This window comes from Lissotriton helveticus, chromosome 8 (assembly GCF_964261635.1).
Source record: "Lissotriton helveticus chromosome 8, aLisHel1.1, whole genome shotgun sequence".
NCBI classification, from domain to species: domain Eukaryota; kingdom Metazoa; phylum Chordata; class Amphibia; order Caudata; family Salamandridae; genus Lissotriton; species Lissotriton helveticus.
In genome coordinates, this window is record NC_136069.1 from 931,396,768 (window position 1) to 931,411,458 (window position 14,691).

The 14,691-nt window shown below is 43.4% G+C and overlaps 1 protein-coding gene across 4 annotated transcripts in view; it reads right to left on the minus strand.

Annotated features, from left to right (window-relative positions):
• The window catches only part of ABI3BP (ABI family member 3 binding protein), a 2,192,437-nt gene that overhangs the window by 552,909 nt on the left and 1,624,837 nt on the right, over positions 1-14,691 (minus strand). For 3 of the 4 annotated variants that reach the window (XM_078657771.1, XM_078657774.1, XM_078657773.1), the window contains 2 exons: positions 1,829-1,903; positions 1,160-1,234 (listed from right to left, as the gene is read on the minus strand). The exons of the other annotated variant lie outside the window; for it this stretch is intronic. In XM_078657771.1, the coding sequence (XP_078513897.1) occupies positions 1,160-1,234; positions 1,829-1,903 (150 nt within the window). The remainder of the gene's footprint in view (positions 1-1,159; positions 1,235-1,828; positions 1,904-14,691) is intronic. 4 annotated transcript variants of the gene reach the window in all.

Genomic DNA, 14,691 nt, shown 5'->3' on the forward strand with positions numbered 1-14,691 from the left:
TACTGTATAATTCACACTGTAATGATAATTTGGATCAAAAAGTGATGCTTCAGAAAGAAAATATTGTGAGAAAATTAGAAATTCTGTTTAACCTATTATGATATACACTGACTGAACCAAGAATGATTTTGCCATATGAAACCATAGTGTGACTAGAATAAAAGTATAGGAATTAAACAGTGATTTATTTTCAGGGTCACCAATGTTAAACATAATACAAATTTGAAATCAACAAGTAAGCTGATGGTCCTGTGAAAATATACTGATTACAAATAACGGTAAATACATTAATGACAACAAAGAACAAAGGACATCTTTTGTGTATTTACAGTGATTTGGAATCTATGCATTTTCACAGGATCATCAGTCATATTTATTACTAAATAGTGTTAAGTGTAGCATTAGTGACCCTGAATTAACCACTGCATCTCTTACTGTATTCTTAATTCCCAGTTTCCCATGGATATTAGGCTGCTCCCTTTTTTGTGGAATACAAACTTAGTAACATTTATTAGGTGAGGGTAAAAGGACATCATCAGTGTTGTAAGACCGAAAAAAGGGAATTTAGGGCTTGCTTTTTGGTATGCATAGCAATCTTAGCTTTCTTTTTTCCTTGGGTGGTTCAATGCTCCTATCCCCACCTGCTGCTCACTAAAGTAACTGAATTCTTAAATGCAGTGCTGTCCAAAACACCAAAATAAATAAAAAAAATATTTTTAATACATTAATTGTAATCTTGATAATGCTCTTTCTCGTCAGTGAAGTTTTGCTACGGTATTAAAATACAGAGGGCTCAATTCACAAAGGTAAACTTAGACCTGAAGTCTAAGTTTAGACATGAAGTCTAAGGGCACAATACACAAAGGTAAACGTAAACTTCAGCTCAAGCCTAAGTTTACCTTTATGAATTGGCAAAGTTTACTTTTGTCAATTGTGCCAGGAACACGCTACAGAATAAAGCTCAGGCAGGGACAGACTTTAAATAAACATGTTTCCATACAAACATTGCAGCTGATGAAGTAAATGACGAAGCACTGAAAAAAAACCTTTTGAATCTAAAGACAATACATTTGTTGCAATTCTATGACCTGTTTGCACATCACAGCAAGCTATCATCTGGCAGGAAAAAATGTAGAACTTTGTAGAAAACGTAAATTACCAGGTTTTAATTCTTGAATTTCTGCAGCAGCAGATGTGACCTCTTTGAAGGGAAAAATAGTTGGTTCGTTTGAAACTGCAAAAAACATACTTGGTTACAGTGGCCAAAGACCATCAATGACTTGACTTGTATCTCATAATGGAACCGAGCAAAGATAATGATACATGGTTCTGCTGAAGGTTGAGTATACACATTTTTAAACATTATACTATTTGAGTTATTAATGATGAAGGTAATGTAGTATACATGGTAGATGGAAAAGTATAATGAAACAGTGTTATGATAAGATGATGAGTGCATTTTTTCTCTTGAAGACATCTCTCCTTTCAAGAAGATTAAAGATAATGCATTAGGTATGGATATTAAGGTCATACATATCAGGAAGAAATTTGCTATCATTCATGTTAAATCCTGAGAAGTTTTATGGAGAATAGAAAGGGATGTAATGTGTAGAATACTCCAACTCAATTCCCAAAAAGCGCATTCATGAAGCAAAAACAAGACACACATATTACAGTCGAAGTTGATAAGAGCATGCTGCGATGAAGAATGGAGCATGAACTAGGGTGAAGAAATTAATATTGTTGGGAGCAAGCAATGATACAATAGGTTTTAGATCTTTTTTAGTGATGAGATTGAGGTAACTAATGTCTGGAGAAATATCTTTACCCGGTGTTGAGTCGGGAAGCTTAGGGGATATATCGGGGATGTCAGTGCGAGTTTCTTGAATAGTTTGATGTACTGCTGTTGAAAAGGAAAAGCATGATGTAAATATATGTGCCCTGTAAAAAAAATCCAGAAATACAGCACATTCTGAAAATACAGTCATAGACCGAACATAAACTTCCTATTGCTCCTAAAGATTGTTATTGTCACACATTAAAAGGTAAGCATTCTTACTATAGGTACCTGGAAACGCAAAAGCCAATAAACTCACACAGTAATAAATCCATAGCAATAAGGCTGGACTCCAGCAGCCTATTTATTTAGTCTCCCATCACACACTTACCCTTTTTTGAACATTTTTGAGAGAGCAGTACCACTGAAGCAGCAAAACTATAGGTAGTCTATAACAGACTAAAATAATCTATAATGAGAAATGATATGACACTGATCTCAAAGTAAGAGGTAGATGGGCCCCAATTCCTTTATGATGTTAGTAGATGTATCTTTGAGAATAATGCAATACAACGTAGCAAGTGTGCCTCTCAATTCTACATTCCCATAACGAATTCAACTCACAAGCACTGTTCATAAACATATTGGGGCTTATTCACAAACTGCATTTTATAATATGTTTAGTAGTATTAGAAGAGTGCTACTAAAGTACTACAAAATGCTATTGACTCACCTATGTGTGTAAATCTCCACCTACAACACTCCTATCTTTTCAATGAGAAGATCCTCACACATGTAAGTTTATTACTGTGTAGTAAATGAGGGAGGGGTTGGGGAGAGGCTTGAAAAAGGGGCATAGTTAGTACTAAATTGGAGGAATTTAGGAATAGGACTTTAAGAACGGTTAAGGGAGCACCCAGCCACAAAAAGAGTAAACAGTAATCACAAACTGCACTTCTAAAGTTACTACAGCCAAAAAGGGACCCAAAACAGAATTCAAATAACCCCGGCTTATTGCTGGGGTAAGTCAAGCACCACACATGGCCAACCACTGGAACTGCATCACCCTCCCATAGAAAACAAGCACTAGTAAATTCATTCGGTTTCACCTATGTGATTAATAATAAGCTGTTTTTTGTGTAAGTTGCAGCTTACTGAGTAGCTCTACAATATAAGTTACAGAAAGTCTGTTAAAGTTTTTTGACTTGTTCATGTACTAAAAGGCAATATATTGTGTTGTTACTAGTAGTACAATGCAGGTAAGTAATAGTAAAATTTAGAAAAATGAAGGAGGGAAATAATAGAATCAATTGATGTAATAGCAATATTATGTGTTTAGGAGGAATTCTGACAACATTTGGTCCCAGTGACACTACACCAGCTGCACCATTCAAAACCTGCCCCTAGTGCCTGCAAGATAATGGTATTTGTGATTGCCTGTTTAGTAGTAAAATATAGCAGTATTTGGTGTTTAGAGGAGTTATGACATCTTTTGACCCTGGTGCCACTGTACCTGCGGCACCATTCACATAATGACCCTGTTGTCTGCAAGGTAACTGCACTCCTGACTGCCTGTTTAGTAGTAAAATATACCAATTTTAGGTATTTAGTGGGGTGCCTAGAGCTTTTTGACTTGGTGTTAGTGCACCTGCTGCACAATTGAAGTCATGACCCTGTTATCTGCAAGTCAACTGCACTTGTGACTGCCTGTTTAGTTTGAAATGTTAGCAATAATCAGGGTTTAGTGGGTCCCTAGCGCTTTAGGCCCCAGTGTCGCTGCACCATTCAAATCAAGTCCCTTCTAAATGCAAGGTAACTCTGATTGTGACTGCCTGTTTAGTAGTCAAATATAACAATATTATGTGTTTAGAGGCATTTTGGCAACTTTGGGGCCCAGTGCTACTGCACCTTTCAAATCACGACTCCGTTGTCTGCAAGGTAACTGCACTTGGGGCTACCTTAATAGTAGTAAAATATAGCATAGCTCTTGAATATTTATTACAAGATTTAGAATTTGATTATAATGACCAATTAGATTAAGTTGAAAAAAATCAATCTGATAATGCCTACATAGTTCAAAGAAAGATACTGAGGCATGAATAGGAAATGCCACAAACGTTCTAAGGCTAAAGCATCTGATTTACACAACTAAGTAATAAAAGCAAGCGTTCCAGCATACTGTTAGAAGCTGCCTGCCTTTTCTGTGGGAAGAGATCCTGTCCTGACAGTGACTGGGGCTTAAATAGTGTGAACAGCTTTAGTAGAAGTATCGTAAATGCATGCAGCCAGGGGAACTTGAAAAAAAGTTTCACACAAAAGCGAATGAACACACTAATTTGGTGATGGGCACTGATAAGAGCTCCCTTTTAAGATATATTAAATGCAAGAGATTTCACAAGCACAGAGCAAGTGTCGTGCAGACAAAACATAAAAATGGAGATAGTGGTTTAAATAAAACCCCATAGGAGCTCCTTTAGTTCACTTAAATAAAACAATTCTGAAATTGTTAACTAAAGCAATGTAGTTTAATGTTAACACATCTAAAAAAGTATTTATTATTTAATCATCACAAATGTTTGTATCTTTTTCTGAATTCATAAATTAATGTAACACTATTGATTCAATTGCGAGGGGCATGGCTTAACACACCAAGATGGTGTTCTCTCTTAGCTAGGGCTCTGCACATTTAGACATAAACTCCTTACATATCTACTACAGGGGCTCAGCATCAGCAAGTGCCCGCTGTCTGCGCCTCTCTTGGTGATGAGGTGTCTTCCTTCCTTTTCCTTGCTCGATCAACGGGGCCTTCTGGCCAAGTGGGCCCAACTCAGCGGCAGCCCGCAACGGTGAGTCCAGGCAGGGTATGGCCTAACCCCGATCTGATACACTTGCTACCACTGGGTGGCAACAGAAACAGTGGAGTGCCGGGAAGACCAACCAGAGGCAAAACTCTTCACCTCCTAGCTCAAGGTCACACCTACGACCCACTGCGGAGAGTGTCTGGGAGAGATGTGCCGCCAGACAGAGATTGAGGCCTGCTGATAGTGACCTGCTAGTGGAAGCCTGAACTGGGTGCAAGAGAGAGGAGGGGGCTCCCCGGAGATCAGTGGCCCACACCTACTATTCTTCTCACTCCGGAGCCTGCACCTTCCATCGTAGGAAGAGATGGTAGGAAAAATGCCACGAGACAGGGGCAGTGACTGGCCAGACTGGGTGAGGTGCTGCTAGACAGCTTCTTCAGTTCATCCATGAGAACCAGACCAACGGTTGAGTGAATCTCTTGGCCGCCAGTGGTGTACGTAGGACCCCCCCATTCACACACCTGAGGTGCAGTGTATCATCACGGCAAAGCCCATGCCACCTGGAGAGGCACGGGCAATGGAGAAGCAGCGGTGAGATGCCCAGTGACTGGCCTCAACTGGCACAAAACAGACAATGAGATTCTGGCTACAATGAGGAGGTGCCTCCTGCCGGAACCTGCCCTTAGACTGGGAGGCTCTCCGTTGGGGATTTTGCCCTGCTCCCCCCCCCCCCCCCTATTGGCCACAACTTCAGGGTTCAGGCCCAATGCCTGCCATGGGCCCTCTGTGGCATCCAAGATCATTCACAGCCCTGATGAGGGAGGAGACCACGGCCCTTCTGCATTGGCCCGTTCACAGTGGCCGCAACAGGCTCATTTGGCTGTTAGGAGATGGTGTATGCATCGGCAAAGGTGAAAAACTACAAACTGTCTGGGACGCGGGAGTCGGCACCAGATAATCAAACTGCACCGCTGTCTACGAACATATTCAAAGGAAAAGGCGCTGTGAGCAGTCTATAAACCTACACTGGGGACCCATTTAGTATCTGGCCTGCTGTACTGACAATGAATTTTGGAGACCCTGTTGATCGTGTGTGGAGATCCTCCACGCCCGATTGCCCTGGAACCCCATGGAGCTGGAACCTCACATACCCAAAGGCTACCTCACACATTACCCTTCATCTAACATCCCTTCTCATATCTGATCCAGCCCTGCCATTTGTCCCTTCCCCTAGCCCTCTGCGATGGGCTGTCTAAGATCAACCATACCTACACAGGCACCCTTAACTCCTGATACTGATGAAGCAAAGCTTCGCATATTTTGCGACTTGCTGAAGTCAAGAACCTCGTTTATGTGTAACAAAGTAATAAGTGTAAGTCTTACTAACGTTTATATTTAGTTTAAATAAAGATTAAGACGCTTGCCTATATGTTTTACTAAAATAATTTACTCGAGTCACTTAAAATGGCTGCCGCTTGTATTTAGTTACTGCGCATGCGTCAGCCACACTCACGTGTCCTGACGCGTCTGCAGAGTTGGAGGGAAAATTATGCGCATGCGTAATACATAGCTGTGCCCATCATGTGGTACTGCTCGTGCCACTGCTCTTGTGCCTGTTTCCATGTAGCTAACATTTAGACTGCATAAGTATATGTTATGATGATAAGTTGAAAGTACAACCCTGTGAATGTGATTTCATAACGTTATTTCTGTGTATTAATTTGTTCTCGCTTACTTTTCATGTACCGCGGGGAATGGGGGTCCAAACTGATTGGGAGCCATATTGACGGTCTCTTCTGCGCATGACCAGGGAGCATTGAAAGGTGGCCACTTTGGACAGTGGAACTCAGCCAGCTGGCAGCCACAGTCAAGATGCGCCTGGGAAAGCCACCTCTGCGCTACGAGAACGGCGAATGTTGCTCCTCATGTGTTACAATGTTAATTTCCACTCGTATTTCTGCACAGTTTCTCATGAGAACCCCAATCTCTCTAGGCGGTACCCAAGTATGCTAATATAGGCTCAAATTAGCGTGTTCTGATTGGTGTGTTACCCAAATCCTACTTTAGGACCAATCCAAATTGAGGGATTCTGACGCTTTGCAACATTGGGGGGTGGTACACCGTTCCAAAAGAGTATATCTACCCTGGGTTTACCTAGGGAATTGTCCGACTTGTCTGGTTTAGCTGACCTGTCACTGACCCATCGTACTCAATAGGTGACTGAAGATACAGAGAGCTGCGGAGCACTCTGTCCGAATTTGACCATAGACTAAGGTTTTACTGAACCTTAAAGTGCTGGCAAAGCAATTTGCTGGGAGTTCGCTGACCCAATCGGGGTCTTGATCGATAGCTGCAGAGAGGGTGGAACGCAGGCGTTGCTTCCAAACTGCGGGTGTGGTCCTGTCCTGAGCGGTCCTGTCCTGAGGGTTTGCTGTCCTGTCCTGAGGTCCTGTCCTGATTCCTAATTCTGAGGGTATCCTGTCCTGTCCGGGGTGTCTATTCTGCACCTGCTGTCCTTTGAGGGGTATCCTTCCTTGAGGGTTTCCTGTCCTTAACTAACCCGTGGCCAGGGTTTGGTTTCCACACCAGTCTAGGTAAATACTGCTCTAAGTTCTTTTAAACTTGCACCTTTCTATATTTCTACCTTTTGCTATAATAAAGTGACACCTTTGCATATGTTGATTTTCCATGCTTTTACCGCAAACTATTGAACGAAAGTCATTTGCATATTTTTCATGATATGTTCCCATGTCTCTCAATCTTTTAGAGATCATATTTTGCATTGCTGTTTGTCATTTTCTGATATGGTCTAGAACCTCCTTACCTAGACTGTTTAAAGGTCCCTTTACTTTAAGTTTAGCGTGTTACTCTTTATAGGCCCTCCTATAGTAACCCATGCATAGTCTGTCCAGGCTTAAACATTTCTGAGATTTTAGTATTTTTCCCATTTGCATTCCATATTACATTTGAATGGTTACCCTGTCGTTATTTCTCTATAGTTATATCATTTACATTATCTTGGTTGTTGATTGCTTCGTTCTTGTGTATCTAATGCTTGATGATAACGAACTTTAGATAAACATTTTAAAACTTCCAGTTGTCCGTGGTCATTTTAACAACATTGAATGTCATTTGAAATTGCATTTGCTGCCTTTCCTTTTACAGCTAGGCCCCTGATCCATTGAAGTCATAGGTACCCGTGTCGGTGGATGGTAAGTCGGGTACACTGAGTCATAACAAGTAGGGAACACACACAATTGATAGCAGCCCGTGAAGTCGCCTGGTCAATGAATAGTGTGAATTGAAAGTATATGGGCCCTGAAGCCGGAAACGGCGGAATCATTGGCTGGGTGACCTCGCGCGCTCTATCAGTTTTCTGGTAAGCAGAGGTATGGTTAGGGACTAGCTAAAGGTTAGGCAGGATTAGTTAGACTAGTTGAGTCGGAAGCTGCTAGTACATTAATGCTGCTAAAAGAGCGGCTGTTCTAAGAGACCTGATCAATCTCTTGTGAATACGCACGAATAATATCTTGTAAAAACAATTCATGAATTGCTGTATTGTTATTATTCTTGTTCTTATATTGTTATATGTATTAATCCATGCGTTCGTAAACCGTATTGTTTCGTGTTGTCCGAACTCCCCGGGGAATTGAAAGGGCAAGTGGTGAATAGAATCCATTGTCCTGAGGTCACAGGCTTAAAGGAAAGTTAGGTGCAGGTTAGGATAACCGGGAAGCACTAACTAGGGGTTTCTGAATACCTGTGTGAATAAATGTCAGTAACGAGGTTCATTGGCAAAATTCCCATAGTGGCGTAACCTAGTAAGGGTCACATCGGAAAAGTAGCAGGTTCCTCGGAGCTTGGGTGAAAGCAAAGGGGTCCGCTGAGAAACCTTAGACTCGGAACATATCCCGGAAAGAAGTGGATGAGTTTAGGGGAATAACAGGTTCACTGATGCTAGAGTGAAGGGTAGGCGGAAGAGATCTGCCCGCAGCGCGTGAAAAGTAAATGGAAGTAGTTTACTTGCAGCGAAACAAAGCTATACTGTCTAGACACTTGAGCACTGTGGCGAATGTGTATTTGTTGTAAAATAATCAAGCACTGAGCACTTTAAAGGAAAGAAAGTTTCCGTTACCTTGTGAAGGGAGGGAGTCAGTCGCGAAGCGTCTCTGACGTCACTCCGTGCCGCGCTGGGATTGGTAGAAACAGCGGGCGGGTAGCGGGGCTGGAATTGTAAAGGAGGGGTGAAGCGCCGAGGAGTGAGGACTGTCTCACGAAGGGGCCGCGCACCCATTGGCCGAAACTATTTTGAACGCGTGCACCTCATTGGTCGCACAGAATTTGCAAGGCGCGTTCTGATTGGAGGTAGCTTTGTAAACAAAGTTAAGCGTAGAAATCGTATGTGGCACTCGTATTGTCCAGAAACTAGACCCGATCCGAGAAACCAAGGGTTTGAAAGGGATCAGTGGAAAGCCAATAGATACGATATTATGTACGGAGGAAAGAGAAAGATGTCCCTTGTAAGTAGGGTAAAGAATTATTTCAAAATGGACAAACCGATTAAATCTAGGGAAGGCGTTGTTGTCCCGCCACCGAATACTCCTGCCTCATTCATGATGTTTGACCGAGGGTACAACACCTGTGTGTGGTTGGAGAATTGGGTGAAGTACACAAAAGATGACGGAGTATTGGCTTTTCCGTTAGACGGTACTTTTAATGGTAGAATTTTATTCAATTTGAGAACCCGCATGAATGAATTACATCCCAGACCGAGACTAACGCAGTATGAGGCATTAGAGGAATGGGAGATTGAGGCTTTTGAAAGAGAGAAACCCCGAATGGACAAAGGTCTGACTAAATGGTACCCCAGGCTGAAACAAGAGACCAGGGATAAGAGGATGAAACAGTGGAGGCAGAGCATGATTGTTGAGGGTCTGTTTCCCATGATGCCAGCAGGTAACCCTTCTGGGGGAGAGAAAAGGACAGAAAAGAGTAAGCATTGGGGAGCTCCTGGGGAGTCAGACGATGAATTTTTAGATGACATTTTTACGAGAAGTCCGCCACCTTATAATGAGGGAGCCCGACCTTCCAGTACAGGAGAGAACCACCAGCGTCCATCTATTAAGGAGGAGGACAGATCCCTATGTAGGGGGGGAGGGGGCCAGGTATTGCCCTATTTTGAGAAGCCCGAGCCCCCAGAGGTACGAAATATATATCCCAGTATGCCCGTGAACCAGGAGGAAAAATATTCCCGTGAAAAGCTCTTTTACCCCAGACCTCTTTATGAAAACGAAGAGAAACCATTAAGTTCAGGAGTACCCTTTTTGCAGCCTCCATATGGGGAAGAGCGTAGGTCATTTGGCATGGGAACTTTGTTCCCGAAACCAAATTATGGTGGGGGACCAAGTGAGACGCATCCTACTGCCCCGAGTTTTACGCCTCAACTGACCCCACAGATGATACCGGACCGAACATTAGGAATAGTGTTAGATGAAAGGGAGCAAGAGGCCATAGCTAAACAGAGGTCAGAAATAATTCAGAAAATTTCCCGGTTAAATACCAGTCCTGAAGCTTTGACTATTCCGGTAACAATCGGACCAGTGGTTCCGTTGTACGGGAATAATCAAGGAGGTCTGAACCCTCCAGTTATGAACCCGATAATGGCCCCGCCGAGGCAAGAGCCCTTACTAATAGACGATCAGTCCAGTGAGTGTGAGTCTGATGTTGTGTTCTTGGATCTGCCAAACAAACAGACCGGAAAGGGAGTGCAGAAGAGGCATAATCCTTTTGATGCGAAAGAAATTAAATTAGAATCAGCAACAGGGACTAGGAGTGTCTCTTTGGTAACGCCGGAAGAAATTGAAAATTGGAGTCGTGAATTAGAAAAACAGGCTCCGCAAACGAAACCTTTAGACCTCTACAAACTGAGAGTAGAAATAGAGGAATTAATGGCAGGAAATGTGGGGTTAGACAGATTGAATACCTATTCTGAAGAAGAGTTGCTGTTTATGTGTAAAAGTCTTACCCGGAGTACTAGGGTGCTCCATGAAAAACTGACCGACACTGCAGCTAGTATGGGGATAGATATATCAAGATCGAAGCCCTTGCAGAAACCATACCGAGCTGAGTTTTCCGACAAAGATTTAGAAAGTCTGAATGTGTCAGGAAGAAAATTGCAGATTAAAGAATTGCTTGCAGTCTTGCAAAAATGGGGAGACGTGGAAAAATGGAAAACAAGGTGGGCACATAAGAAAGAGGAGGCCCGCTCCAGACAAGCTACCCCTGAATTCCCTCTGAGAGAAGTAGACAAGCCCGAAACTTTATGCCCCATGCGCGAAGTACCCGGTGGGAGGTATGTGCACGTTCCGTGGTCCAGACAGGATATTGTGTCCTTTACTAACGATTTCCCAAAATTGCGGGAGAAGCCAGTTGAATGGCACCGGCAAGTGGAAAGGTTTGTAAAGGTACAGAAATGCCTGTGGAAAGACCTGGATGGGTTTTTCGACATTGTGGTCCCAGTCGATCTATGGACCGAATGTAAAATAGCTATAGCCTGGCCTAGTGAGGCATACCCGAGAGATGAAAAAACTGGGGAACCATCGAAAGAAGTGATGAGAAAATATGAGCAGGTAATTCAGCATCTGAAACTAAAGGTCCCAGCAAAGGAAACTGATTGGACCAGGATAGATAGAACAACGCAGGAAAGAGAAGAGACAGTGCACTCCTATTATGAAAGGCTGTTACAGGTGTTTAAAACATAAAGTGGTATAGATAACATCGAGATGAAGGACATGACGCACTTCATTTACAGGTTTGTAAATGGTTTAAGACCTGAGATTTGTCAGTGGATAAAAGATAACAAAATCTGTTGGCACTCCAAAAAGGTAGATGAGGTCCTGCGGTACGCAAAGTACTGCGAGGACGAGATGGCAGAAAAGAAAAAGGCTCTAAAGGAAAAAGTGATGTGGGCTCAGGTGAAGCTCGCAGAGCAGCAGGAAAAGCAGTTGAGTAACATGGTCAAAAATGCTAAGAATGAAGGCCCTGGGGGAGGGGGAGGAGGCAAGCCCCGGCCCAAAATGAGCAGGGAGGAGGCTATGAAGAAATGTCCCTGCCATCAGTGCGGCGAAATTGGACATTGGCGTAACGAGTGTCCTTACTTGCCCGAAGATAACTCCAAAACTCCTGATTTAACTCCACAGACGCAGAAAGAGAGACCGAGAAAGACTCAACCACAGGTAAAAACAGTTCAGGTGCCCCGAGCACCAAAGCAAGTATACAGGGGAAAACAGGCAGAGGGAGATGAGATAGAAGTCTGGGAAAGCAATGAGAACAGAAATGCAGCAACTTCGCAGTATCTTTTAAATGATACCTTCCTTTGTGATGACCAGTACTGACGGGGCCTGAGAGGGGAGGACGAGGAGTGCGTACTTGGCGCCTCCTTGCCGGTAGACCAGTCCGGACCATACATTGAAGGAAAGGTTGACGGAAATGATGTCACCTTTCTGTTGGACACTGGCGCTACCCGTTCTACTGTGAGAACAGTGGACGTTCCAAACCTACCCCTCTCGGGAGAAGCCATCCAAGTAGTGGGTGTATCTAATCAATTGATTAGTACTCCTGTTACCAAGCCCATGGAGATATCAATTGGAAACTTTAAGGAAATGCATAGATTTGTAGTTTGCGACACCAGTCCAGTAAACTTACTGGGACGTGATTTGCTGTGCAAAATGAACTGTACCATCTTTTGCACACCAAAGGGTGTTGAAATTCAGACCCCAGATGAAGACGGCATTTATAAATTAATGTTAGTCCGCCCTGATTCGGAAATTAAACGAATGACCATGCAGGATTTACCCAAAGAACTCCAGGAAGCAGTGAAGCCGGAGGTGTGGGACTTTACTGGGAAAGATGTAGGGTTGATGAAAAATGTGGACCCCATACAGATAGCAATAAAGGACAATGCGGTATACCCCAATACTAAACCCTACAGGATGAATGCAGAAGTGAAAGCTGGTGTTGCTGTGGAAATCAAGAAATTGTTAGAAGGAAACATCATACAGGAGGTGATGAGTAGCCCATGTAACTCTCCGATTATGGGCATTAAGAAACCTAGTGGCAAGTACAGAGTAGTGCAGGATTTGCGAAAAGTTAACAAAATAGTAGTTCCCTGTTGCCCTATTGTCCCGAACCCGGCAGTGATTCTGTATCAGATTCCCTGGGATGCAGAGTGGTTCACAGTGATAGACTTGTGTCATGCATTCTTTTCCATTCCTTTGCATCCAGATAGCAAATTTCTTTTCTCATTTGCCTTCGAGGGTCACGTGTATTGCTGGAACCGGGTCCCTCAAGGGTATACAGAGAGCCCCTCTATCTTTAATCAGATCTTGAAAAAATGTTTGGAAACTTTGGTCTTACCCGGGAACTCTGTCTTAGTGCAATACATAGACGACCTCTTGGTGGCGTCTAAAAGTCATAAGGATTGTGTGATTGACACCATTGCCCTACTGAATCATCTGTGTGAAAAGGGACATAAAGTGTCCCCTGACAAGTTACAGTTTTGTGCCAAATCAGTGAAATATCTGGGGCACCAGATAGAAAAAGGTGTCAGAAAAGTGACATCGGAAAGAGTGAGGATAATTCAAAAGATGCAGTTACCCCGTACTCAAAAAGAGATCAGAATGTTCCTGGGCGTGATAGGATACTGCAGGCAGTGGATTCTGGGATTTGCAGTCCTAGCCAGGCCCTTGATAAAAATGACCGAGAGGAACACCCGAAATTGTAGAATGGGATGATGAAAGCTTAACAGCCTTCACCAGACTACGAGATTGTCTGTGTACTGCTCCTGCACTGGGAATGCCAGACTATTCCAAAGAGTTTGCCCTATTCTGTGACACTCGCGATAATTGCGCATTGTCAGTCCTAACTCAAGAACATGGCACAACGAGAAGGCCTGTGGCATATTTCTCTGCCACCTTAGATCCAGTGGCTGCTGGATTACCAGGTTGTCTGAAAGCAGTAGCTGCTACCTGTGCTAGTTTGGAACAGAGTGAGTCAATTGTCATGGGACATCCGGTAACTGTGTATGTTCCGCATGGAGTGGTAATTTTGTTGACCAGAACAAAGACACAGTATCTCACCCCTAGTCGGCTGACTAAATATGAGAGGATTCTTGTGGGTGCTGCAAATGTAAACATTGTCAGGTGCAGTATTCTGAACCCAGCCACTTTACTCCCCGACCCAAAGGATATGGAAGGGGGGGTGGATGATGAACACGATTGTATTGACCTAACTGAATTCAATACCAAGCCACGCCCAGACATAAAAGAAACGCCCTTGCCTGAGCATGACAAAGAATTATTTGTAGATGGTTCATGTCTAAGGCATGAACAAGGAGGCCTGAGTGCTGCCTATGCAGTAGTGTCCTTCGAAAAAATTGAGGAAGCAGGTTATTTATATCACATCAAGTCTGCACAAGTAGCCGAATTGATTGCTATGATAAAAGCTTGCCAAATTGGGAAGAACATACGCATAACAGTGTATACTGACAGTCAGTACTGTTATGGGGTTGTGCATGACTTTGGCCAGTTGTGGCTGCAGAGGGAGTTCCTGACTTCATCGGGTACTCCTATTCGAAATGGAAAAGTTATTCAAGACCTTTTAGAGGCAATACAGTTACCAAAGGAACTGGCAGTGGTAAAATGTGCTGCTCATAAGAAGAGCATGGACAAGGTATCACTGGGAAACGATTATGCTGATCGAGTGGCCCAATGGTGCGCTAGAGATCGGTATATCGTAAATCCGAAACGAGGGGGGCCAGGAACCAGCTGTCAACTTCAGGTGTTTGAGGAAGTGCCTACATGGGATGAGGTGAAAGAGTGGCAGCAGGCGGCACCTTGGCAAGAAAGAGAGAAGTGGAAGGAAGATGGATGTAGACCAAGACGTGTGGATGGTGTCATTATAGGTCCAACTGGTATGCCTGTGTTACCTAGACACCTACTTAGCGCAATGGCGAGGTTGATACATGAAGGATCACACATTGGTAGGGACGCCATGATTCTAGTGTTCCAACAGACTTGGTACAGTAAGAAGTTCAGGAAAGTAGCAGAGTCTCTC